Source organism: Salvia splendens, chromosome 5 (assembly GCF_004379255.2).
Source record: "Salvia splendens isolate huo1 chromosome 5, SspV2, whole genome shotgun sequence".
In the NCBI taxonomy this organism is placed as follows: Eukaryota; Viridiplantae; Streptophyta; class Magnoliopsida; order Lamiales; family Lamiaceae; genus Salvia; species Salvia splendens.
Window position 1 is genome coordinate 6,602,577 of NC_056036.1, and position 27,450 is coordinate 6,630,026.

At 38.3% G+C, this 27,450-nt stretch overlaps 1 protein-coding gene across 2 annotated transcripts; it reads right to left on the reverse strand.

Annotated features, from left to right (window-relative positions):
* Nucleotides 1–175: 175 nt before the first annotated feature.
* Nucleotides 176–4,615, reverse strand: LOC121802061. 2 transcript variants are annotated; one of them, XM_042201618.1, is made up of 11 exons: nucleotides 4,370–4,615; nucleotides 3,740–3,822; nucleotides 3,558–3,635; nucleotides 3,068–3,180; nucleotides 2,911–2,976; nucleotides 2,190–2,291; nucleotides 1,581–2,112; nucleotides 1,208–1,413; nucleotides 955–1,118; nucleotides 390–566; nucleotides 176–304 (listed from the first exon to the last, which is right to left on the reverse strand). In XM_042201618.1, exons 1-10 carry the CDS (start codon nucleotides 4,519–4,521, stop codon nucleotides 431–433), a joined length of 1,632 nt encoding a protein of 543 aa, XP_042057552.1. In that variant the 5' UTR covers nucleotides 4,522–4,615; the 3' UTR covers nucleotides 176–304; nucleotides 390–430. The 2 variants fall into 2 exon arrangements, with proteins under 2 accessions (XP_042057552.1, XP_042057551.1); XM_042201617.1 differs by having other exon boundaries at nucleotides 176–566.
* Nucleotides 4,616–27,450: the final 22,835 nt, after the last annotated feature.

Consider the following 27,450-nt stretch of genomic DNA (forward strand, 5'->3'; position numbering starts at 1 on the left):
AATATTAATTTTCCAAAAATGTACATTAAAAAAATCAAATATGTTGTGGTTGGAAAAAGAGTAAACTCACAAGTCACAATATTTATGCGAAAGAATTTGAGCGTCTGAGCCTCAAAACTGTATGTAAGAAGCAAATCAAGACAATGAAATATATGGTCAATATTTGCACAGCAGATACGCAGATGAAAATATATTATATCACTAAAACCTATTCATTATACATATGCATATGTATATATCACAATCTATAAATTCCATGATTCCATCTACACACCATCATCCAAAGTTGTCCAAACCCCTTTTCCTGTAAACCATTATAGTATAACATATAGGTGTTTATCTGCATGAAAGATTTGTCGATGGATGCAAGAGTCTCGTGGAGTCATTACCTCACCAGGAAATACCCAATTTCCACACAGCAGAGCTGTTTCTAGAGCGTCTCGTCCACCACTTGTGAACTCCTTAGCCCCCAGAATGCCTGAGGCCTCATTTTCTTCTTTGTAGCGGAGAAGTACCAACCCATTTGCGATCCACACATTATGCATTCAGCAACTGACCATGCGTAACTGCAGCCACAATAATAATAATAAAAAAAGATAATATCTCAACAAATGCACAAAAAAATTCATGATTTATGCGTAGAGGACTTAGAATACTAAAACTGCTAAGAACTTGGTATATAATTGAATTTTTAAACATAAAGTTAAAATACTATGTGTTGTAGATGACAATTGAGGAAATATCAGCACTTTAGCTTGTTAAATGTGGCAACAAATATTCAGATCCAAAGTGAAAAACTGGGTATAGTTCAAATGGCAATATGTTTTCATTCTACATTGAATAACTGAAATAAGTGAGAAAAACACATGGTTTTTGCAGCAAAAATTAAAAAGTACTTGTACACATTAAAAAATGAGATGGTATCTAAACTGCTAAAGGTAAATGAAATTTTACCCTGGAAACCAGCTATATTCTTTTACGGGAGGCCCTGTTACTGCTATTCCATCTGTCCTGGTGAGAGTAATCACCTCATGCACGTAACCACCAGGATTGGCATAAGCACCAAGTGGACCATCACTAGACATCACTAACATGTTACTTCTCTTTGCAATGAGAGTCTACAAATAGCATAAAAAATGTCATCTTATCTGAACAAGGGCCTCTAATTCACATAATACAACTATCAAGACATACTTTCCAAAATTACCTGACAAGTTTTACAACGAATTTTATCGAAACTTTCCAGCAACTCAATCTCTTTCCGCAGTCTATAAGTTGTTCCATCAATCTCCAGGAGTTCTTGCCTTGCTGTATCAGATATTGGAATTTTACTAGCAATATGGAATGAAAGAAGATCTGGTTTAATCACAAGGCTGTCCAAATTAGGGGATTTAACAACCTCTTTCCAGCGATCTGCAAATATAAAAATCCAAATAATTCAATTTCTTAAAGACTATCTTTCTACGCAAGAGTATAGATCACCACTCGTAGTTTTTGATAATATAACAAAATATTACTCCTGCCTCCTGCTGCTATTGCCTATGCAGAGTACATGCACTAAAAACTCAAGACCACCTTACCTGCTGCCTTCCTCGCAAGTACATAGGAGTCATACATGCGATAGACCCAACTGGGCCAGAAGGCTCTTGGAACATCACGAAATCGAGCTATGGAGTGCTTTCCCCATCCTACCCTGTTAGAAGGTTGCTTGTACAAAAACAACCTCTTCCCAACTCCAGCACTGTCATCAGCTTTCTGTTTGTTGAGTCCTAACCGCACTGGTCTTGTATGGTTGTCTAACGGAGATCTTTCTGATTGGCATTCATAAAATTCCTCAGATCTTTCATCGTCGCTACTTATGGATTCATCATATACCTCAGAACTATGAGAAGATACAAGAGCATATTGATGCGGCCTTCTTTCTGTTGCTGAAACTTCCCTTTCATAACTTCCCTCTGACATCACATCAGAATCATTTCCTTCCTCACAGCTGTGACGAGTAGATGACATACTATTTGCCTGAGAATTTCTTAATGGAGCCAGTTTACCAGCAACTTCCCGTGGTGTTCTTAATGGCACATCTTCCTGAATGATATGAACCTCCCCACAAAGCTATTTTGGAAACAGCAGCATAATAGAAAGTTAATAGCAAGAAGACAAAACATACTTTAATTTCTTATAGCACCCACCGATCCTTCTACATCAATCCAACGACGCTTCAGGCGAAAGCGCTGCTGTCCACGGGCAACAATATTTACAGAGCCATCTTCCAGCCTCCTATATTGCCGAATCTGTTATTAAGCTAGTTAGAATTATTCACAAAATAAAACCAACAAAATAAAACTAGACTGAAGGTCTCTACTGTGCTTATAAACTGATATAAGAAATTGATAGTCTATGTTGTGACAGCTGCTCAGCGCAATACTATGAGTCGATTGCAATCTACAAGAAGCACTTAGAGCACATATTTAAGTGTAATAAAAGATTACAAAAATGTTCATTTCATTAGGAAAGCACCAGGAGAGGAATGACAGGCAATGCAAGATAAACTGTCTACATAAACTTGAGAAACACTCCTATTATCTAAGGATAGATAAAAACTTGTGATCAGCCTAGTTAGAGGCATCCTTCCAGAAATCAGCCACATTTGGTTCTAGGGATCTAGTAGATGGACAGACTAACAGCTATCTATGATCATCTTAGTAAGAATTTCCAACAAATGAATAATTGTGTATGTACATTATTAGCTGATGATTAATTTAACATCTCAATGATATTTAATATATTGCATATGGTATATGTTTCATCTATTGAATTACGGACACCATAGATATAAATGACATAATAGGAATATATGTATCAATCATCCACAATCAAAGAGAAGAATAAACAAAGAGTTCCACTTTGTACCTCTGCAGTAGTGCCAGTTGTTGAAAGTCGTACCCTACCATTGTTGGGATCCCTAAATACACGAACCTGAAAGACAAAGCTGACATAATGATAATTATACTACATTTTGTACGTTAAACTACAGTGTATGCACACGGAGGAAACAAAACGCACATACCACACCAATTGTATTACGAGCATCAGCTTCTCCCATTGCTCTCTCTACACCAGCTATCAAATTAGGAACAACAACTCTAAGGGGAAGTGTTGCCTCAGGAAATAAAACAACACCTGTAAAAGAGAGGTAAAAAAATATAACTCAGAAGTCAAATGAATGGAGTGTAGCTGTATATTAGCTAGATACACCCACAGGCAAGTATGTGCTGCCCTTTGAATGGAAGTATATAAATACACATATAATATATACATTATCGAACACAGTACACAGTTTTTTTATTAGCAAAGTGATAATAGTTCTTGTATTTTTAAAAAGACAACCCTCTGCTATACCTTTGAAATTGAGAATGAGACCATCTGCCAGAGAAGGTTATACATAATATCCAAGCAGATAATTTCAGCAGACGTTTGACATCTGACCATTGCACAAAGCAAATGACAAAATAACAGAACATTAATAAGAATGCATCACTTTGCATTAGACAAAGTACCTTCAAGATAAAATAGGGGAAGGATCAGCACAGCACCACCATCCAGAAATGCCAGCCTACTGTGAGTGTCTTCAACATCTGATATGAAATGATTAGTTAGTCAGAGATAGAGCATTTCATTTTTCTTTTCAAGTAAACTAGATGAAAAAAATGATTAGGAATATTAGCAAAAGGTGACCTACCACCAAGATACGAATGCAACGTAACTAAGGAGGTATCATATGTATATTCACCAGACGCAGAAGTTCCTGCAGCGACGCGATGACTACAAAAGCCCAATGGAATGAAAAAAAGGATTAGTTAATTAAACAACATTGTTCACACTAGAAATCATTGCTTCGCTATTCTTTTCTATACCAATTGTAAAATGCTAACATCTACAAAAATTGAAAAATTGTCCAGTTAGCTTAACCTCAAAGAGCCGCCATATCAATCCAAATTAAGCTAAGTTTCAACTTGCTCATGTAGAGATCCAATGCATTAAACACATACACACATACACCAAAAACCAACACGAGTTCTCCGCTAATTACCTCCATGGCTGCAAATAACATACATAAACAACACATCCAAATAATTAAAAGCTTATCGGCGTTAAAAACCCTAAATCCAGCACCGCCAATTCCCGCCTTCGCTAGAAACAGGCAAAATTAGCAAGCAATAAATTGAGCTTATTGCTCAACCACGCATCATACCCAATATTTCCCCAAACCGAATGTCAAAGCAACCAGAAAAGAAATAGACGTAAAAGTTAAAACAAACTACAGAAAATGCTAAAATCCTCTTGAAACAGAAATGAATCGAAGACTGACTACTCATCGTCAGACAATTCCTCTTCCTCCACTTCTTCGACTTCCAATTCTTCGTCTTCGAGCTCCATAATCTGCTCGATCTGTAGCCTCTCGTTCTCGGAGATGGAGTCATTTTCCATAGGATTATTCTCTATCCAACTCCGATGGTTCATGCTTGTTTTTGCGGGAAAAATTAATACTGCTTAAAAGAAAATGGGAGTTTTGCCGGTGTGTTTCCTGCAGCTATGGATGATCATGACTGCTCACCATTTTACACATCATATCAAAAATTGTTTTAATATAAAAAATTTCTAATTCGGGATTTTTTTTTTATAATTTAGTTAGGAGACGCATTAGAGCATCCAACGGTGGTGGCCCAACCCGCGTCCGTCCTCGCCGCTGGCACTGACGTGTCTCGCCGCCGCTGCGCTCACGCCGATGGCACGGATCGAGCAGCGCCGTGCCAGCGAGCAGGACACGTGGCGCTTTGAATTTTTTTTAATTAAAAATCAGTTTTTTATTAAAAAAAACGATTAAAAATAAAAAAATTCACTTCTCAAAAAAAATATATCCGTTTATTACCGTTTTTTACCACTTTTTAATTTTTATTTTTTTTCCCCAAAAATACACACTTTCATCTATAACTACCCTCACTTTCACACCCAAAAATTCACATCAAACCACACAATTCTCATCTTCATTCTACCATATCCATTCTCATATTCTCTTATATCCATTTTCATCTTCATTCTCTCATACCCTACAACATAACAATGTTCGACCAAGGCGATGACCACCCGCCCTCTCACGGTTGAAACCCCGAATGGTTCGGTTCACAACCGTTTTCTAGTCCGAAAACGGAATATTCGGCCCCTCTTCAAACCCAAGATTCGGGCGTTCCGGGTGGCTACCGGTCATACCCAATCGACAACCAAGGTGCCTCCGAAGGGCGATACCGGTGGACACTGGAGCCTAGGCCGACCGCCCCCTCCCAAACTCCGCCTCCTCCTACTCGCGGTGTCCGCACACCGTACACTCCGGCGGAGATGGATAAATTGTTCAAGGCGTACTTGGAAATCTCCGAAGATGCGGTGGTTGGCACGAACCAATCCGGCGATCACTTTTGGTGGCACGTCTCTCGCCGGTACAATGAAAACCGGCCGCCGAGAACGATCGAGCGCAACGAGAGTATGGTGCGCAACTCCATCAGCCGAGCCAACGAAGAAATTGGCAAGTTCAATGGCTATTTCCTCCAAGAGATGCGGAATGCCGGGAGCGGCCGGAGCGAGGTCGACATCATCACTGCCGCGCTGAGCACCTACCAATCCATGAACGACAAGTCGTTCAAGTACCTCAATGTTTGGCAGGACACGCGGACGCAACCGAAGTATATGGGAGGCGTAACATCCTCCTCTAGCGGCTCCTCCAAACGGTCAAGGTCGGTATCCCTATCCGACGCCGGCTTCGAAGAAGTGGCTAGCCAACTCGTCGGGGCTACCCCGGACCAAGTGGTTCCCGATGCCGACCGCAAGGAAGGAAGAATGCGGCGGCCGACCGCCGTTGCGCCGCGACTCCATCTGCCCTCGCTCCCAAACCCGCTCCCTATGCGCCACCTCCACCCCCGAACAACTCGCTGTGGATGCTCTTAGGCCAACTCAATATGGCCGATAGGTCAACTATGACCCCCACGCAACTTCAAACGCACGAGACCATGATATTGGGTCTCCAAAAACAATTTGGGTTAGTGCCGCCGGATGAGTAGTCTTCCTCGGGTAATATTAGCCAATAATTATGTAATTTTTAATTTTTAGTATTTTAATTATGTTATTTTTAATTTTTAAGATTTTAATTATGTCTTTTTTATTTTATTTGTAATTTGTAATATTTATTGTGGTTTTTTAATGAATTTTAATATTATGGAAATGTTTTTGTTTAATTGAATTTTAAATTGAATTGTGCTCGTCCTTGCGGAAGAGCACGTGTTGTGCTCTTGCCAGAGAGCAGGCATGAATAGTGGCGCCGGGCCCACAACCGTGCTCGCTGGCAAGAGCACGATTGTGGATGCTCTTAAGTCAGTCCCAACTCGCCATATACCAATTTATTGCCCTCCACGTCTATTTTTTTAACAAATAGTAGTACTATATTGTACATTTCTTTTTAATTTTTTGTTTCTGTATATTAATAAAATAGCAAAATAAAATATCAAAATGCCACAAATTAACGACAAAGCTTACATTGCTTAATTTAAAAAATAAGTTACAAAAAGGAATATTTTGAGTAACTACATTGTTCAAAACCGCCAGGATTCATCTTTGAATTACTAGTGATTGAGAAAATGAGACGGGAAGAAATTGGAGTGAAAGAGTGAGAATGAAGGTAAAAATGAGAGTATATATAGAGTGAAAAAAATCCTACTTCATCATCTGACCTATTGTCCGGACGCCCGCAATGGGGCGAATGATAGGTCGGATGATCTCATGGTTCGCGGACTACACATGGGGCGTGGCGATCGTCCACCCACCCGCAATGGCTGACAACGCATAGGGTGGACTATCGTCCGCTCCATTGTGGATGCTTTAATTGTTATCATATGCGTCACACAAGAAATCTTGTAAAAAAAAAGAGCAGACCAACAAACTCTGCAACCATCTTCATTGCTACTGTTGGGATTTACGCACACAAGGCTTTCACACACTCAATAAGATCACACACACACTCACTGTTGTATGAGATCACACAATGCAGAAAACACACACACTCACACTTTGAGTATTGAAGATGATAATCTTGGAGAGAAAACTGGAAAACTCTTTATTGATTAAACTCTATCTCTAAACTACATACATGGTGAGCTATTTAAAGCTCTATAATCACGTAGCAACTGCTACTAACTAACTACAAGAAGAATCAAGAAAGCAAGAAGAATAACCGCTACATCTCGGCTAACTAACTGCTGCTCCAACGGCTAGTTCGGCTAGGTTGCTTCTACCTTCTCGGTTCAAGACCGAACTCCTTCTTCGGCTCAATACCGAATTCCTTCCTCGGCTTACAACCGAACTCCTTCTCGGCTCGGCTTACAACCGAACTCTTCCTGCTCGGCTCATTCCAGCTCAACGCCGAGCTTCCTTACCGAGCTTCCATACCGAGCTTCTTTACCGCTGAGCTTACCGACTTCTGCCTTCTTCTTCTTCTCGGCTAGTTCCAGGCTAGTTCCAGCTCGGTAAGCCGAGCTTACCGAACTCCTTTCTAGCCGAGCTTCTTCCAACTGAAATGAGCACTCCATTATTACAATTCTCCACCTGAGGGCTCATCTCAGTTCTTGCACAAACATTGATCCATTTCTTGCAATGATCAAACTTGTCTCTACCTAGAGACTTTGTTAGCATGTCAGCCGGATTGTGCAAGGTGTTAATCTTAATCACCTTCACTCTCCCCTTTTCAATCTCATCTCTAATGAAATGCAACTTTATGTCTATGTGCTTGCTCCTTTCATGAAAACCCGGATGTTTAGCCAAGCACATAGCTGAGCTGCTGTCACAATGAATCACCATTGTCTTTTGGTCAAAACCAAAGTCAGAAATCACTCCCTGAATCCAAAAACTCTCCTGTACAGCTGCAGTGAGAGCTATATACTCTGATTCTGTTGTTGAGAGAGCAACAACACTTTGCAACCCTGACTTCCAGCTGATTACAGTTCCAAACATGGTGAAAAGATAACCTGTTTGGGACTTTCTGTTGTCCAGGTTTGCAGCATAGTCTGCATCACAATAGCCCTGCACAACCTCCTCAGATTCACCTTCCCAGCCATTGAACACAATCCCCCAGTCCTTAGTTGACTTCATGTACCTCAATATCCACTTAAGAGCATTCCAATGCTCCTTCCCCGGGTCTGCCATGTATCTGCTAGTTACTGAGATAGCATGAGCCAAATCTGGTCTTGTACAAATCATAGTGTACATAACACTTCCAACCACACTAGCATAAGGGATAGCCTCCATCTCACCAGCCTCTTGCTTAGTTTTAGGGGCTTGTTCCTTTGATAGCTTAAAACTCTGGGACAGAGGAGTTGATGCAGCTTTTGCATTTTCCATTTTGAATCTCTGCAAAACTTTCTCAATATAGTCAGTTTGCAGCATCCACAGCTTCTTGCAGCCTCTATCTCTCTGAATATGTATGCCTAGGATCTTCCTTGACTCTCCTAGATCCTTCATTTCAAAGCTTAACTTCAGATCTTGTTTAACTTTATGAATTTCTGTCATAGAAGGCCCTGCAAGTAGCATATCATCCACATAGAGTAATAGGTAGGCAATGGGAGTCTTGCCTGCCTTCTTGATGTAGATGCAATCATCATATTCTGACTTGGAGAAGCCAATCTTCTTCATCTGTGCATCAAACTTCTTATTCCACTGTCTAGGACTTTGCTTAAGTCCATAAAGACTTTTCTGTAACAGGCACACCTTGCCTTCTTCTCCAATCTTCACATAGCCCTCTGGCTGTTCCATGAAGATAGTTTCCTCTAGATCTCCATTGAGGAAGGCTGTCTTCACATCAAGCTGTTGTAGCTCCCAGTCAAGCTGATTCACCACAGCCAATAGAATCCTAATCGAAGTGTGCTTCACAACAGGTGCAAACACTTCATTGAAATCGATTCCCTCCTGCTGTGTAAAGCCTCTAGCCACCAGCCTTGCCTTGAACCTGATTCTGTCTTTATCAGTGGTTTCTACCTTCTTTTTAAACAACCACTTGCAACTGATCAGCTTCCTCTCCTTTCCATCTGTATTCAGCTTGGATTTGTCCACCAAAATCCATGTTTTGTTCTTGAGTAAAGACTCTATTTCCTCATTCATGGCTTCAATCCATCTTTCTCTATCTTTACTCTGCATAGCTTCTTTATATGTGAGTGGATCTGCACCATCAATACCTTCAGCTGCACACAGAGCATAATACACAACATCAGAGAACTTTGTTGGTGGCCTTGTTTCTCTTCTAACTCTGTCTCTTGCAAGCTGATAGTCCCTGATAGAGTCTGATATAGACTCACCAGCCTGGTTGCCCTGAGTTGGAGCCTCTTCTTTATCTGAATCAGACTCACTCCCCGAGTCAATGACTCCACCTGCTCCTAGGCCAACCCCCACAGGCTCCACCTTGAAGAAATCACCCTCATCTTCATTGGAGTCCGGCTTATCTTTCAGGAATGGCATCTGATCCTCCAAGAACACCACATCCCTACTCACCAAGACCTTCTGCTTACCGGGCTCAATACACCAGAGCCTATACCCCTTAACACCCCTCTGATACCCCAGCAAGATACATTTCAGAGCCCTAGCTTCAAGCTTACTTTGCCTAGCATGAGCATAGGCTGCACACCCAAACACCTTGTATTTTGAGTAGTCACTGTGAGCTCCATACCACATGTAATCAGGAGTTTCAGATTTCAGGGCAGTAGATGGGCATTTATTGATGAGATAGGCTGCTGTATACACAGCCTCACCCCAGAATCTGCTGCTCAAACCAGACCCAAGAAGTAAGCACCTCACCCTCTCTAGGATTGTCCTATTCATCCTCTCCACAACACCATTTTGCTGAGGATTACCAGGAACAGTCCGGTGCCTCTTCATACCCTTCTCTTTACAGAACAGATCAAACTCAGCAGACAAGAACTCTAGGCCATTGTCTGTCCTTAAGCATTTAACACTTCTACCCTTCTCTAGCTCAACCTCCTTACACCATATCTTGAACTTTGTGAGTGTTTCAGATTTTTCTTTAAGAATATATACCCACAACTTTCTTGTATAGTCATCAATGATAGCTAGATAATACTTTCCTCCACCAATTGAACACACTGGTGAAGGCCCCCAAAGATCACTATGAATGTAGTCTAATGGGGCTGTAGAAGAGTGAATACCTGTAGGATAGGGTGCCTTCTTAGCCTTTCCAAGTATACATTGCTCACAGGGGTCCATCTTGTTGAAATCTCCAGAGATCAGACCCTTCTTGATGAGTTCTTTCAAGCTTCCTTCGGCTGGGTGGCCCAATCTCTTGTGCCATAGCATTATGGAATCATCTGACACTGCATTGCTTTCTCCATCAACAGCCCTAGCCTTCAGATAATAGAGAATATGCTCTCTGTCAGCCTCCATCATCACTGCATCTCCAGATTTCACAAACAATTTTCCTTGACTCATCAATATGGTGAACCCTTTCTGTTCCAGCATTCCCAATGAGATGAGGTTCCTCTTTACTTCTGGAATATACCTCACCCCAGTTAGGATCTTTATAGAGCCATCTTGTAGGCTTAGCTTTACCTTCCCTATTCCTTTGATCTGACAAATGTGGTTATTACCAAGAACAACCGTACCCGATGCTTCTTGAAGATCATGAAACCAACTTCTATTGGGGCACATATGGAAGCTGCACCCCGAATCCATAATCCACCTATGACTGACCCCACTATCACTGATATTCATGAGTTGAGCCGGGGGATCAGCACTCTCCACACAATCAGATTGATTGTGTCCCTCTGAGGCCATCTTTCTCTTCCATGCATGACAATCTTTCTTCAAATGTCCAGGTTTCTTGCACCAATAGCAAGCTCTGGTTTCCTTCTGAGCATCTGAACTTGAGGGTTTAGGGCCCTCAAACTTCTTCTTGAAGTTCTGCTTCTTGAACTTCTTCACATTCAAGGCCTCTGCAGCTTGAACATTGGAGCTTGCAGAGCCTCTGTTGGCTGTCTTCTGGAGTTCTTTGGCCATCAAGGCTGAATAGACTTCTGCATAGGTGATAGGTTTATCTCTTCCATAGATAATTGCATCACTTAGCTGGTCATACGAGCTAGGTAAGGCATTCAATGTGAGAATGGCCTTATCCTCATCTGAGATCTTGACATCAACAGATCCCAGGTCATCAATGATCTTGTTGAACTCCTCTAGCTGCTCAATGATGGACCTATCTCCAGAAAAACTATAGGCATACAGCCTCTTCTTGAGATACAGCCGGTTAGCCAAGGATTTGGCCAAGTAAACTTCATCTAACTTGTCCAAGATCTCCACCGCAGTCTTGGCTTCTTGAACTTCCCTCAAGACCTTATCTCCAAGGCACAGGATCACTGCAGAATGTGCCTTGAGCTGCATCTCCTCCATCTTTGCCTGAGCTTTTTCATCAAGCACTGGAGCCTTCCCTTTCTCATCTGGTTTTGCAAGAACTGCCGCCAAGCCTTGTTGAATTAAGATCGCCTTCATCTTCATCTTCCACAGGCCATAATCATTCTTGCCTGTGAACTTCTCTGCATCAAGCCTTGCTGCCATCTCTGAAACCGTTTGATCCTCTGCAAATCAGCTTCAATATCCCTTTCCCACAGACGGCGCCACTTGTTGGGATTTACGCACACAAGGCTTTCACACACTCAATAAGATCACACACACACTCACTGTTGTATGAGATCACACAATGCAGAAAACACACACACTCACACTTTGAGTATTGAAGATGATAATCTTGGAGAGAAAACTGGAAAACTCTTTATTGATTAAACTCTATCTCTAAACTACATACATGGTGAGCTATTTAAAGCTCTATAATCACGTAGCAACTGCTACTAACTAACTACAAGAAGAATCAAGAAAGCAAGAAGAATAACCGCTACATCTCGGCTAACTAACTGCTGCTCCAACGGCTAGTTCGGCTAGGTTGCTTCTACCTTCTCGGTTCAAGACCGAACTCCTTCTTCGGCTCAATACCGAATTCCTTCCTCGGCTTACAACCGAACTCCTTCTCGGCTCGGCTTACAACCGAACTCTTCCTGCTCGGCTCATTCCAGCTCAACGCCGAGCTTCCATACCGAGCTTCTTTACAACTGAGCTTACCGACTTCTGCCTTCTTCTTCTTCTCGGCTAGTTCCAGGCTAGTTCCAGCTCGGTAAGCCGAGCTTACCGAACTCCTTTCTAGCCGAGCTTCTTCCAACTGAAATGAGCACTCCATTATTACAGCTACGAATGAATGAATGCCTTAATTTTCTGATAACAACTACAATGCCCAAGCCCCTATTTATAGTGGAGAAATAACAACTTCAAAAGCAAATCCTAACTATCCTATGAAACAAACCACGATAAGCATTAATAGCAACTTGACAAAAACTAGGAAATCCTAACAGATAACAAGATAGCAATAGTTCAGATGTAATTTTTAAGATAAGATGGTTTCTTGATGGAGCGAGCTGTCGTTGGCTGGGTCAAAAGAGTTGGAAAAGTAGTGGTGGCATCAGTCATTGCTGCTGAAATAGGAGTTGTGGAGTGAATAGGAGACACGGCCTGCTGCTGTGGAGAAGAAGTAGGAGCAGAAATTGTAACACTGAAGCTAAAGATTGATTTAAATCATGAATAATACCTGGCCTACCTGGTCTGTTGGCAAACGAAACTGGTCAAGTATGCCGTCTGCCCACTCTGATCGCATTTCATCAATTTCACTCGTAGAATAACTGCATCCGGTAGACTATAAAATGCACACACACACACACACACATCTAATGTATTAATCAAACTACTTAGTAATTAATTTGCAATATAAAACATGAAAAACTTGCCCAATTAGTGTGCCTTTTGCAAATCAAATCCTTAAAACTAAATCAAATCCATGTAGTAGTTGGTTGGGTTATGCACATATTAGATATATATGTTATTGGGCCTATTGGGCCTATTTCCCTACTCTAAAAGTTAAAGAAATAAACAAATAAACTATTACACCTATTCCCTACTCTTCCTACACGTACACAGCCATTCCACTCCTATTTTCTCTCTCTTTGTGTCATCTTCTACAATTCACAAAACAGAAACAATCCCAACCCCATCTCTTTTTCCTAAACTTTTGTATTATCATTCTCAAAACTCTCTCTCTATGTGACAAAGACTTCCACGTCTCTCTCTCTAGTTCTCAAATTGGGAAAACAAAGCCAGGCAGCTCCATCTCTCTCATTCTGCTGTCTCCGTTCACACACCGCATTTGTCACTCTCACGCCGGGCGTCCGTTTGGAGTCCCGAGAAGAAGGTGCGGAAGAAGGAGGAGATCGGGTGGCGCGACTTGTCGGCGGCTGAGGAGGCGGAGGACGAGGAGGATGAGGTGGAGGAAGGATCGTCGTCAGAGATCACGCAGTCGACGCGGACAACGACGTTGTCGACCTGGGGAACAAGCGAGTGGAACCGCCTCGAAACGACGCAGCATCGCCCCAAGTGCTTGACGTCTCCGATTATATTGAAGATCAATAGGATGAGCGAGTCCGGCAACCGATCGAAGTCGTCCACCGCTCGGGGGTGGATTTTCCGGCTCAGATCTGCTCCAATCGAACCCATGGTTATCGGAAACAATCAGAGATCCTCCGCAGCCGTAATACCCCCAAAAATTTGGCGGAAAATACACGAGAATCGGAAGGTAATGGCGATGGGGGAATTAGGGTGGGAAATTTGGCGGAAAATACACGAAGGGGGTTAGTCGGAGGAATTTGGGTGGGAGATTAAGCAGGTGGGTGGAATTTGGGGGAAGTGAGAGAAAGAGGAGGAGGAAGAAGAGAATGGCGATGGCGAGCTGTTTTGGTGTGTGTTGTGCGTGTTGGGCTTTTGAAAAAAACAAGGCCCATTATAGTTTTATATCAAACACATGAAATATTCAGATATATATCCATATTTGGGCTTATCTTAACATAACCATAGTATCAAACAAGCTTCCTAGTTTATTCTAATTAGAGCAAGAAGCTTTATCCACTGTATAGAAGGAGAGGATTTTTAAGTCACTAACAAGTTACTAAATATCAAATCAGTAGACTTACGCTTGAAAGAAATGTCTGAGAGACATCTGCCTAAAAATGAATTTTGACCCAGTATAACTAATTTTAATAACTGTGGGTTCAGGTCATATAATGTGTTAACTTTAGTAAAGTGACATTTAGTTTCTGGATGACAGAAGTATTTGATAATAAGCCAAGAAAGCTCACAAAAATATAAGATGAGAAGAACTCTATGCACGTTACTGTACCATTGTTTGCAGAGAAACTGAACCGGGATCTCTACAAGTTCTGATGATTTCTCACATATACTGCATTATGTAGAATCCACATTGCTTCGAATCTGGTTGGCGAGGAGCATATGTTATAAATCATGCATTAGTGCGGCTAATAGAATAGTAAAATGAATACTATGTATTCTTGTATACAATTCAAAGATACATTTACAACCACCCAAGTTGGAGATTTTTTGTCATTCTCTCCTTTGGATGAACTAAACATCGATAAGGCGCTGCATGGATTTACAAATTTGAGAAATATTAATATATCATTGACTGACTAAATAAAAGTGCAGGAAAGGTTTAACAAAACTTGCTCATCCACAGCATCTTTCCAAGCATTATCACGAATGCGATGGCTAAGAGGATCAAACAAAAAAACAGTCTTGGTGAGAATCCAATGAAAACTGCAAAATGATTTGCAACACTCAAATTATAAATATCCAAATGAATATGAAAGTGAGCTGTATGTAATCAGGGGTGTAAGGTGAAGTCCCCCCAAACTGATTTTTGTTTCCTGTACGGCTGTACCCATATAAATTTGAAAATGTACTCCCATACCTTACTTACCCTACATTACACGGTGCCAACACATCATCATCAACATCAATCTGAAATTGGCTCTAGTAGACAAAATTTGTTGACATCCTCAAGAAATTTAAAAATTTTATATTTCTTGCCAAACACATCATCATGCAACAACATCATTGAAATAAAGATTAATCTTTTCATGAATTAGCTCGAAATAGGACTGCAACAGCTCAATAATTAAACATAGTGATCCAATTGGCATTCCCTAAAACAATTATTGAGGAGTTCAAATTAAATTTAATCTACAATACAATGATAGAAAGATATATACTACTAATGAATTTGAAACACACAGATGTACGCTGTCAGGTCTGTGAATAAGGGATTTTATGATTACCTCTGTCCATGATAATAAATGCCCGAGTTTCCATGCTTACCTCTTCCATGATACTCCTACTTGATTCAGCTTTCTTCTTTCCCTGCTCATTCTGTACTCTTTTCTTTTTCTGGTAATTTTTCTACTCTATTGTTTCATCTTCAATTAACTATTTTAATGGACCTTAAACAACTGTGCAGCCCAATCAAATATTGGGCCATATGTCAGTTAAAATCCAAATACAAAAATGCACACACAAAAAGACTTTAGATTTGCCATTTTAAATATATTTATGTTAATTATTCTTAGTGGCTAGAAATCGTTTATGTTACGAGGGACGCTGACATTATTGTAGTAGTATTTCAATAAGATGGACTGAAATTTATTCAACAATTAACCTTCAAATATTTTATTTTTTGTTTTTTCTTGTAAAAATTACTACTAGTGTGTTATGTTTGTTATGTGGAACAATTTCAAATGAAGTTGGTGTACATTTCCATAATAATAGTAATACTATAGGTTGACAATTGAAACATAAAAATAAATATAATAATATCTCACATCGGTGTACATAAAGAGCTTAATCCACTATATAAGTCTCATGGGCCTCTCCTCTTATCACCAATTGATTTTAAGATGGAACCCATGGATTTCTATCATGGTATCAGAGCGGGTCTTTAACTGACCCAGCAGTATATCTGGGTTGAAACCGAAAAAATTGACTAACCCAGCAGTATAACTGGGCTGAAAGAGAGGGTGTTGGCAATTGAAACATAAAAATGACTATAATAATATCTTACATCGGTGTACACAAAGAGCTTAATCCACTATATAAGTCTCATGAGCATCTCCTGAGCTTAATCCACTATATAAGTCTCATGGGGTGCCAGTTAAATCATCTGTAATTAATTATAATTATGCTTTGATAACCGCATAAACTTGACTAAAGGTCAAAGTTGGGCTACACTATAATGATCATTAATGGTGCTTTTGGTGCAGCCATAATTTGAAACTTCTTTTAGGCCATTCAACATCAAAATAATCTGATTATAAATTGAAGACATTAATTTACCAATGTAAAAAGCTACTATTGACCAACTCACTTAGATTTAAATTACTATTATTAGTTACTTTACATCTCGACAGAATATCTCCATTCACACAAATACATAAACCAGACAAAATTGAGATGGAAACTGTGTTTTTTATATGTCGATTCGGATTTCGAAATCATTTTCATGCAATTTACGTATAAAATATCTTGAAATTTACTGATTTTATTAGAACAAAAGAAAAAATATCAATAACCCTCCAATTAAGCTCATTATGATTTCGTCACTACATCAATAATTTTAAGAGTAAATGTCAATTTTGGTCCTAAATATACGACCGATATACAAATTTGGTCCAAAATATTCACTTTTTGAAAAATGGGTCCATAACAAATGAAATTAGTGTCGATCCGGTCCATTTTTAACGGTTCCGTCAATTTTTAACGGTCAACCGTTAATTAGTATTTTGTTGACCGGATTAGCCATTTTTTTATTATTGTAGCTATTTTTTTTAAAATTTCTGAAATATTGTAAAATAGAAAACCCTTATATAAAACATGAGAAACATCAAACATGAATCAAAATCAAAATTTTTTATTCTCCATCTCTTTCATTTCTTCTTCCCCACACCACCAAGAACCTAATTTTCTTTCTCTGCAACTTAGTCCAAAATCCGTTGAACTTGTCGGATATGGAGAGGTCGCACTGTTGCAAGAGTTCCGGCGACAACGACAGCCCATCGACGAGACGAAGCCGTCACCGTCAACCTAAGTTGCCGTTTCCTACGAAGCAATTGAATTCTGATTTTAAATTTAGACTTTTGAATCTTGAATGTAAGCCACTTAATCTATGTTCCTGAATTCCAACAATGTTGAAATGCATATTAAGGTTCTGAAACTAGATTCGAAACATCCACATAGCATTATGGACTACAAAATACCGTCAAGCTAGTCCAATATATTCATTATCAATATCAAATACGTTCCGAACATTTGCAATAATTAGATGACTAATAATTTGAGATTAAGGCTAATGGGTTAAAATTTTATTAATCGACGATTGACCGTAAAAAATTGACGGAATCGTTAAAAATGGACCGCATCGACACAAATTTCATTTGTTATGTACCTGTTTTTCAAAAAGTAAATGTTTTGGGCTAAATTTGTATATCGATCATATGTTTATGACCAAAATTGACCTTTACTCTAATTTTAATTAGCAAATGAATAGGATATATCTTAAATTCGTGAGTAATTGGAAATTTTGTTCGAGATGCATCTTAATATCGAATTTATATTATGTAGTATAACTAAACAAAATTATGAAATGAATTTCTACTATACCAATATTTATCGTATCAGGCGAGGATAATGCCTCTACTTTGCAATTGAAATACAATAATCACAAAGAAGACAACCCTTTGAAAATTTTGGACACAATACGTGGAATTTTGTCATTTTTATTTTGAATGATTGATGGCATGATCTAATTTCAATAATTTAATTATTGCACCCTTGAGTCAACTACTACCTCAAAATTTAATCCTACATATTATATCTTCAAATAAAATGAAATCAGCTAAATTTGAGTTATTAATTTATGGGTGGCTGAAAAAATATAAAGATCAATTTTCGTATCTAAAATACCATTTCGTTTTTTTTTTCGTATCTAAAAATCAAAAACAGCATTTCCTTTTGCGACGTAGAGACCATAAATTTAAAATTTAATTACCATGGGTTGTTCAAATAGTATAGTGGATAATTTTCGTGACTAAAAAGTTTAAAAACTTATAAATTATAATTAGACTCAAAATATTCTACAAAGAACAGAACATATATCGAGTTTTGAAATAATTGTCGCTCGAAATAATTTGTGACATTTGAAGTGTGAAGTGGAAGAAGTTTCGCGGGAGCTGCCTTGTTACACGATTTCCAAATATATAATGACAGTGACGTTCAGCCAAAAAACTTTGACTAACCAATAAATAAATAGTACAAAGAATAATGTTAACATGAATATAATAATTTATAATTTTAGGTAGATATTTAAGATTATCTTAATATTCTCCAATTTTCAATATGATTTCATGGACCGGGTAAAGCTATGATTCTAGTTCGACCTGATCTAAGTCGATGAAAATAATATTATAAGACTATAAGAGTAATATAGAGGTTAATGGTCAGATGCCAAATATTTTAAGTTCAAGTCCATTGTAATATATTCATTAATTTCTATTTATTTATCTATATATTAAAAAACAAGTGATGTACTTCAAGTTAGTGATTATAGACAAATTGATACTAGGATTTTATTTAATTGCGCAATAATGAGTTAATACTAATAACGAAGCATCTTGTTATAAGCATGTGTGATAAGGCTAATTTCATGCATCGGTTATGGGGTTAAATTCAACGGTCTAACACATCTTTTAAGCCAGGTGTGTAGAAGAAATCGCCAGGTCCAGGGCGAAGGAAATTGGCGAGAAAATGAGCAGAATGAAGAAGAATTGCCAGACGGAGGAGATCATCAGCTGGAGGGCAGAATGGAGAATTCAAGAGAAAACTTATAGAAGATCGCATCCACGTCTATAAAAGAGAGAGCATGCAACATACAAAAGGGGGACTTACGACTTTTGGCTCAGAGCTCATTTTTTTTTCACACACTTCTACACACACTTGGGGTAATCGGAAGTCTAGGGGTTTTGGGTTCGTTTTCTGTTGGCTGTTGTGCACCACCGTCCTCGTGTAGGGCGAAGAAACAATTTACCTGTTTTCGTTTTAGTTTTCTGTTTGGATTTCTACCGAGTCTTCGCTGTTCGAAGCTCGGCTTTTGTTATTTGTTGAAACTTGCTTATCTATCTATGGACTTTCTATTTTCTGTAATGATGATGTTGATGTTGAGTTTTGATTATGTTGGATTCTGAGTTTGAGGTTGTTTACTGGAAAGGATGCTTTTCGCACTTGATCTGGTGAATTGAAGTTGAATCATGGTTGGATTGTTGAGGATCAGAGTGGATTTGTTTAATCGGAGTTCATGGAGTTGTATTTGATCGTAGTTGGGTTCGGATTACTTGGATCCAGAGTGGATTAAGCATCCGACGTGTGGATCTGAAGCATAGTTGGTTGATTGTACATGAATCTGATGGCTCGTTTCTGTGTTTATGTTTACTTAGTCTAGTAGATGTAGATCTGTTCGATTTCCGATTAATCGCCAGTTTCCGACGTCCTAATCTGTTTGAATCTGTTATTACTCGAGCTTGAATCAGGTGATAAGATGCAGATCGTTGTTTGTTAATTTCAAAATTAGTTATTTGCAGCTTTTCATCCGTACTTTACTATTTTGGGATATGGTCCCCACTGCTCGTTTGATCTCTGTTTAGCTAGATTAGGAAGTTGTTTACTAGGTTGAGGAAGTTTGTTTGAGTTATTGAAGTCATGACGATGTTTCATGTTTGCATGATGTTCTCTGTTTCCTAGGTCTAGTGTCAGTCAATTTTCATTCCCCAGCCTAGTTATAATTTTCTCAACCCAAAATTGCGTGGCAGCAGCCAACTGTTAAGAGCCTCATGCTCCTATCGGTGAATTCCGTCCTAATTCACAACTATAACACCACAATTCTGGCGCCCTCGTTTAAGGGTCGGCGGACAAACGATAGGGCTGGCGCGGAAGAGTCTCCGTCGGCAGCGTTGAGAGTTTAAATCCGTGATTAATCCGGCGCCCAAGTCTTGGGTCGACGGTGATCTCCGAAGATAGAGCTGGGCGCAAGAATGAATCTTTTCGGCAGCGATAGATAATTTTGGATGCTTGATACTCCACAAGTGGGCAAACGATAATGATTTTATTAATTGATTGAATGAATAAAAAAGATAACAGTCTATCATATTTATAATGCTACTAACTTAATGAACAATAAAACAAAGATATAGAAAAAGATACGCTAAATCCCTATAATATCTAAACTAAATAATAATAATAGAGGTTCGTATCAACTCCCCCACGGTTAAAATCCACCTTGTCCTCAAGGTGGGAACCACGAAGCAAAAAGGAGAGTTGAAAGCAGAAGCTTCGACGAGGCAACTCCTCCTGGATCAAATACACACCGAACAAATGAACGTCTCCCTTCTTCACTTCCATAAAAAATCAACAAAGGAGACCCAACTTTGTCGGAAAAATTCCTTGCCAAATCGAAAAGCTTGTCCATGCCTCCCAGAATGCCCAAGCATGGCATGTCATTACTCGGAGGGATCAACCTTGCATCTTTGTCGAGCGATATTGATCGATGATTCATACTTGGAACATCACCGACATTCAAATCCACATAGACACAAGCAATTACGGGCAACTCGGTGTAAGCACCATCTCCTTTCTTGCCCCAACAATTTCCAACAACATTTTTGGATGACACTTGAACAACATTGAGTGAGGCGATTATCTTCTCCACTTCACCAATAGAACCATCCTCCTCTTTATCTTCTAGCAATGTCTCCTCCTTTTCACCAATCTTCTCATCATATACCCCAACGAGCACTTGCGGTGGCTCACTGTCGTTCTTGACAATCCCTTTGTTCTTGAGGAACTCTCCAGGGGACTCGTTGTTTTGAACATCAAGAGGAGCGCCATCATTGTGAACATCGATAATGTCATGGGGAACATCATCACCGAATACTATCGTGGGAGTATTATCAGTTTTCTCTTCGGCTAAATTCTCATCTTTAATGTTCTCCTCAAACTCCTCCCCATCATCCGCATAACAGAGAATGCGTTGTTTACACACATGTCCCATCACCCATTTCTCGGGACAGTGCCAGCAGAGACCCAACCTGGACAGTTCTGACTTCTCCGCTTGGGAGACCCGTATTAGCGGCAGGCGTGGCTGCTCTGGAGTTTGACTGGTCACACGCGCGGGCTGACTGTACAGGTCCCGCGTTGGCTCTTCGGTGGAGTAGCAGGGCTGGTGGGAGGCGGGCTGGACTCGCGCTCTCACCTCCTCCCGAGGGCGAGGTCGGTCCCAGCATGTCTCCGAGCGTCGGGGCTGGTCAACGGTCGGGTAGCCGCGGTCCTCCTGTTGAGCCGGTGGGTCCCAGCACGTTGGGCGGTGCCGCTGCGTTGGGGTTGGCAGGTAGCGATCAAACCCTAATTGGGTCTGATGATCTCCGCGATCAGATAGGTGGCCACCCCTCTCGACGTAGCCACCGCGGTGTCGGGGCCAAGCGTCTTGCGCGCGATCGCGGTACCCAATGGGCTGGTATCTCGGCCGTGGGCGACGATCAGGTGGATCCAAGTGGTGTGAGACGTAGAGTACTTCCACCCGACTGCTCGGAGGGTCCCAACTGGTTACACGGCGAGGTTGGGCCGGATGGTAGGGACGGAATGGCTGTGTGGCCTGAGGGAAGTCGTGTTGACGACGACGATAGCCGGCGTAGTCGTATGACATGTTGACGGACTGAGGCGTGGCTGTGGTGGATGATGATCGTCTGACTTCGACGCGGCACGCGGGAATCCTTCCCGTCGGGCGTTGCAGAAGTAGTGTTGTCCTGCGGCTAGAGCTCGGCGGACAGGCGGGACTCGACAACCAAAGCAGTTGCTGTGCGCGGAATGTTTTCCGTCGGGCAGCGTTGTAGCTTCGGTTCGAGATGGTGGGTGGGCCTTCTCTCAATGAAAGCACCAATTTGATAGGATAAACCTCCTATCGGGCTGATCGGCGTCCGTAGATCGGCGATCGATAAATGTTTGCCACGGGCGAGTGCCCGTCGAGCACGACGATTTTTTCACTTGGAGAAGAGAATGAACGATAATATTGATATTCTTGATTGATTTCTCAAATGATTACAATAACTCCTATTTATAATGCTAATAATAACTTAATGAACAAGAAAACAAAGATATGGAAAAGATATGCAAATCCTAATTTATCTAATTAATAATGCTCGTATCACCAACCCACTTTCCAGAGTCTCTTAAATGTTTTCTTACGCATCCATCTTCGTGGGATCGATCCCTACTTCCATGTACTAATTCATAGTATAGAGGGTTGAGGGTTTTGAACGTGAAAATTGTGTGTCCGACGACCGAGACTTCTAAGATCCTCTGAACTCCTAGACCAAGTGATCTAGCGGATTCTCTGGGTTTGAGAAGCTGGACCAAGTATAAAAGCACACACGGTTTCTAAACTAGCTTTCAATGTGCTATAAATTGGATTCTTGTTTGGACATAGGTGCAATCGATTAAAATCCAAAACAATCTAGAATGAGAATATATAGTGCATTGGCCGCCGATTTTATATGAAACTATTGGAGTTTTATTTAATACCAGAGGATGCTAAAGTAAAACAAAGGGTAAATAAACTCAAATAATATTGATGTCTTCTAGAAAAAAAACAAGCTAAAGAAGCTGCGCTGATGATCTAATTACAAGACAACAAAGTCATACCAAACAATGTATTATAAGATCTGTTACTTTGTTAGCCACCCACTTTTTATCTAATTGTGATGGTTCCTTTGACTTGCTTAACATGTGATCTTTCTTGTAATTGCTTTAATTCGATTTTCTGTAAATTTTACTACTATTTATTTTAGATTGAACTACAAAAATGTTCATGGACTATGGGTTTATCTCGCCCATAATCCCTGGATTTTAAAAATATCGCCAGACATCCCTAGATTAAGGTTTATCTCGAAAATGGTCATTTTTCCCTGTTTTCGGTCGAAAATACCCTTTTGGGGGGTTTTGGAGGGTTTAGGCAATTTGGTCTTTTTACACTTTTAACATTTTAAATATGATATTATTTCAGTTGTGTACTAAATCTGATATTATTTCAAAATTATCATTCTTCTTCCCTTTTGTCATCCTTCACTTTGTTTCTTTATTTCAATATTAGATTTAATTTCACGAAATTAAATTTTAAATATCAATATTTTTTTTAATTATAAAAATTATTAAATAATAAAAATTAATAATCATAATCAATATTTGATAATGTCTAATATTTAATTAATAAGGTATGACAACGCCTTAGTTTTAATCAATATTTAATAGCTTTAATCATAAATAGATCATATAACACAATTTATTCTGAAATAAATATGCATATAATGTAAGACTAATATAATTTTCGTTTATTAATTTGAAAACAATCAAAATTTACTAGAAAATTTCAACAAAAATACTCCTATATAAAATTTTTAGTAGGATCAAATTTTTAGTCAACTTCATAATATTCAATCACAAGCAATTATAACAACTGAACGAAGGCTAAATAGAATAACTCTTATTTTTCCATCATGATTAATATTATTTTTCTGTACTTCTTCAATTCAGCTGAATATTATATTAAATAACAAAAAAATAATAGTTTTAATTACTCCCTCCGTCCCCGAATAAGAGTCGCTAATTTCCTTTTTGGGCCGTCCCCCATTAAGAGTCACTCTTCATTTTTACCATAAATGGTAGTAGGTCCCACATTCCACTAACTCACTCCACTCACATTTTATTATAAAATCAATATAAAAAAGTGGGTCCCACATTCCACTAACTTTTTCAACCAACTTTTCTTTACATTTATTAAAACTCGTGCCCGGTCAAACAACGACTTCTATTAGGGGACGGAGGGAGTTATATTTATAGTGTCCATGAATTAATAGTTTTAATTAAAAAAATTTATTGATATTTAAAAATAAAAATTTAAAATTTAATTTTATAAAATTAAATATAATATTGAAATAAAGAAACAAAGTGAAGGATAGCAAAAGGTAAGAAGAATGATAATTTTGAAATAATATCAGATTTAATACATAACTGAAATAATATCAGATTTAAAATGTTAAAAGTGTAAAAAGACCAAATTGCCCAAACCCCCCAAAACCCCCAAAAGGGTATTTTCGACCGAAAAACAGTGAAAAAATGACCATTTTCAAGATAAACCCTTAGTTCAGGGATGTCTGGCGATATTTTTAAAGTCCAGGGACTATGGGCGATATAAACCCATAGTCTAAGGACCATTTTTGTAGTTCACTCTTTATTTTACTGTAAATACAGTCATACATAAACTATGAAAATTCACTAATAGTACTTGTTACTATAAGAGTCATATTTTGTTATTTCGGTCCGTCCTACAATAAAAGTCATATTTCACTTTTACCATAAATGGTAAGCAGGTCATACTCCTTCCGTCCTAACTAAGTTGAGTCGTATTCCTTATTGGGATGTCCCAACTAAGTTGAGTCATTTTCTTTTTTTAATAAAAATTAAAACATCCAATCACCATTACTTTATACTTTATTCAATCACCTACTTTACTCTCTCTTTATCTTTTCTACTTTATTCATCTCTCCTACTTTTCAACACAATTTATTAATCTATGTGCCCAAAAGTTTTGTACTATAAACTTAGTTTGGGACGGAGGGAGTACATTCTATCAACTTATTGCACTCAAATTTTATTACTATAAAACTGATAGTATATATAAGTGAGACTCATGTTCCACTAACTTATTTAATCCACTTCTTTTTTACATTTCTTAAAACTCGTGTCATAACCAAATAGAACTTTTTATTGCATGACGGATGGAGTAATATACTACACATGGTATACTAGTTATCTCTCATACAATTATAATTTACTAACGGTACATAACCATAATCTATTATAGAATATACTTTACTTAAAAAAAGTACAAACCATCCGCAAGTAGTTATTCCATTGATCTAATAAATTAAATGAATTAATTAAGACTATAATGTTAAGTAGTCATAATTAGGAATGTCAGCGCAGCCCGTAATCCGTGGGCTGACCTGAATTGCCTGCCAAATTTATAGGGTCATAGTTGAAAATTTATAGCCCGATAAAATTACAATCCGATTAGCCCGCAACCCGTTAGGACCAGACTCGAAACCCGATTGGCTGGCCCGAAAATCAGATAAAATTTCTATTGTTCTATTTATTTGACTCATAATTCATCACTTCATTGATTATTTTTATAATATATAACTACAAAAATAACTTTCAATTTTATATTGTATATACAAAATATATATTAAATTTTTATTAATATAATAATAGATAAATAAATTAGAAACTTCAAATTCACCAAAAAAATATATAAATTTCTAAAACATGCTTTAAATTTTCTTGAAATATGTTTATACTTCATTTCGCACTATCTCAAATATTAATATTTGTTCATGTTTATGTTTGAGTTTAAGCATATATCTCTAATTATCAAATTTATAATAATTAAATGTTTACATTTTATAAATAAAACTAATTTTCATCATTATTTATTGGATTGATCGCATGTTAATTTTATCGGTAACAATCTGATTAACCCGTTAGGCTAGCCCGAAACCCGAGCTTTTAGGGTTATGGTTGAACTTTTATAACCCGAAAAAATCACAATCTGATTAACCCCCACCCGATTGACCCGAAACCCGGTAGGGTTAGCACGAAACCCGCTGGGCTGGCCCGATTGACATCGCTAGTCATAATTATTCAACGATCAATTGCAGCCAATTGGCATCATTAGATGAATCATACCTAAATATCACTAAATATATGACTTAAGCGGATTTGATTGGAGTTGAGTAATCCAAATTAAATCTTATCACCTTATAGAAAATGTTTGAAGTCGCTTTGAAGGACAATGTAGCACGGTCAATTATTTATAATTATCAAATTAATGTGCCTAAATAGTAAAATTAGTCTTTACTCCTACTTTTAGGCCACTTGATTGCATAGTACTGCACTGCAAGGAGCACGTGAGTGGGGGCACGTGCTAAATTGTTTTTGTAGAAAAGTCAGCACATCGTGTAAGACCGAAACACCATTTTTGACTTTCACTTAATTTCCACATTATTAATTGCGCGAAAGAATTTTCATACTATGCATATATACATATATAGGAAAAAAGGATAGGGTGAATTCCATCAATAATAAAGCAGTGTTAAGTTTGCAAGATTGTATATGAGATTAAATATATAATGTGTTTGGTTCACGAGATTCAATCCTACAATTCTATCCTAGATGGATAATCATGAGATAAATAGTCATAATTAACCCTATGACTAAAATAATCTCACAACTCAATCCTAGATTATATCTTGATATTATTTTATTTTGGAAACTGAAAACCACCAAAATGAATGTATATAGTGCTCTTATATTTTAACTAAATTAGATTAACTTAGTAGGAGTATAAATTATTTTATTATTAAGTAATCTCTCTATTCCATTTAAGATATCCACATTTTTAAGTGTCATATAATTTTATAAGAAGTTGTAAGGTGGAATAAGTAGGAAAAAAGTATACGAAGTAGTTGAATATTTTAATGAGGAGAAAGGAAATAAGAATTTATTTTTAAATATAAAACAGTGGACATCTTAAAGGACACACTAAAAAGGAAAGGTGAACTTCTCAAATTGAACGGAGAAAATAGTACTATACTATTATATTACAGTAATAGTAAAAAATAGATGAATGAAAACTTCATGACAAATTTACATGGGATTTGAACTTGATTTCAAAATAATTATGTACTAATATCTAACAAAAAATTAATTTTTTCATTATAAATGTGATTTAAAAAATTATTCTTTTACTAAATTATTGCAGAAAGATTAATACTCCCTCCGTCCCGGACTACTTGCACTTATTTCCTTTCTGGGCGTCCCAAGTTATTTGCACTCTTTCCATTTTTAGTAAAAATTATCACCTACAGCCGCAATTGTTGACTTTGCTATACACTCATTCCTTAATCTCCGTGCCGAAAAGGAAATGTGCGAGTAGTCCGGGACGGAGGGAGTACTATGTATTATGAAGTAGTATTAATTTTATTTAAACCGATTAATGTTTATGAAGATACTTTTAATAGCAGCAGTATATATTATGGAGTAGTATGCAATTATGTACGTATACATTATTACTATCCAACAACATATTATCCAAATTTAAAATTAAAATACTCCGTAATTCGGATTCATTATGAAAAATGATTCCAATATTAGTTACTAGAGAGGTTTTAATGTTTTTAATATTATACGGAGTACTACTTGTGATTTGTGAACAAGGTCGAAACACAAATTTAAATTAATATTTAGCTTTCA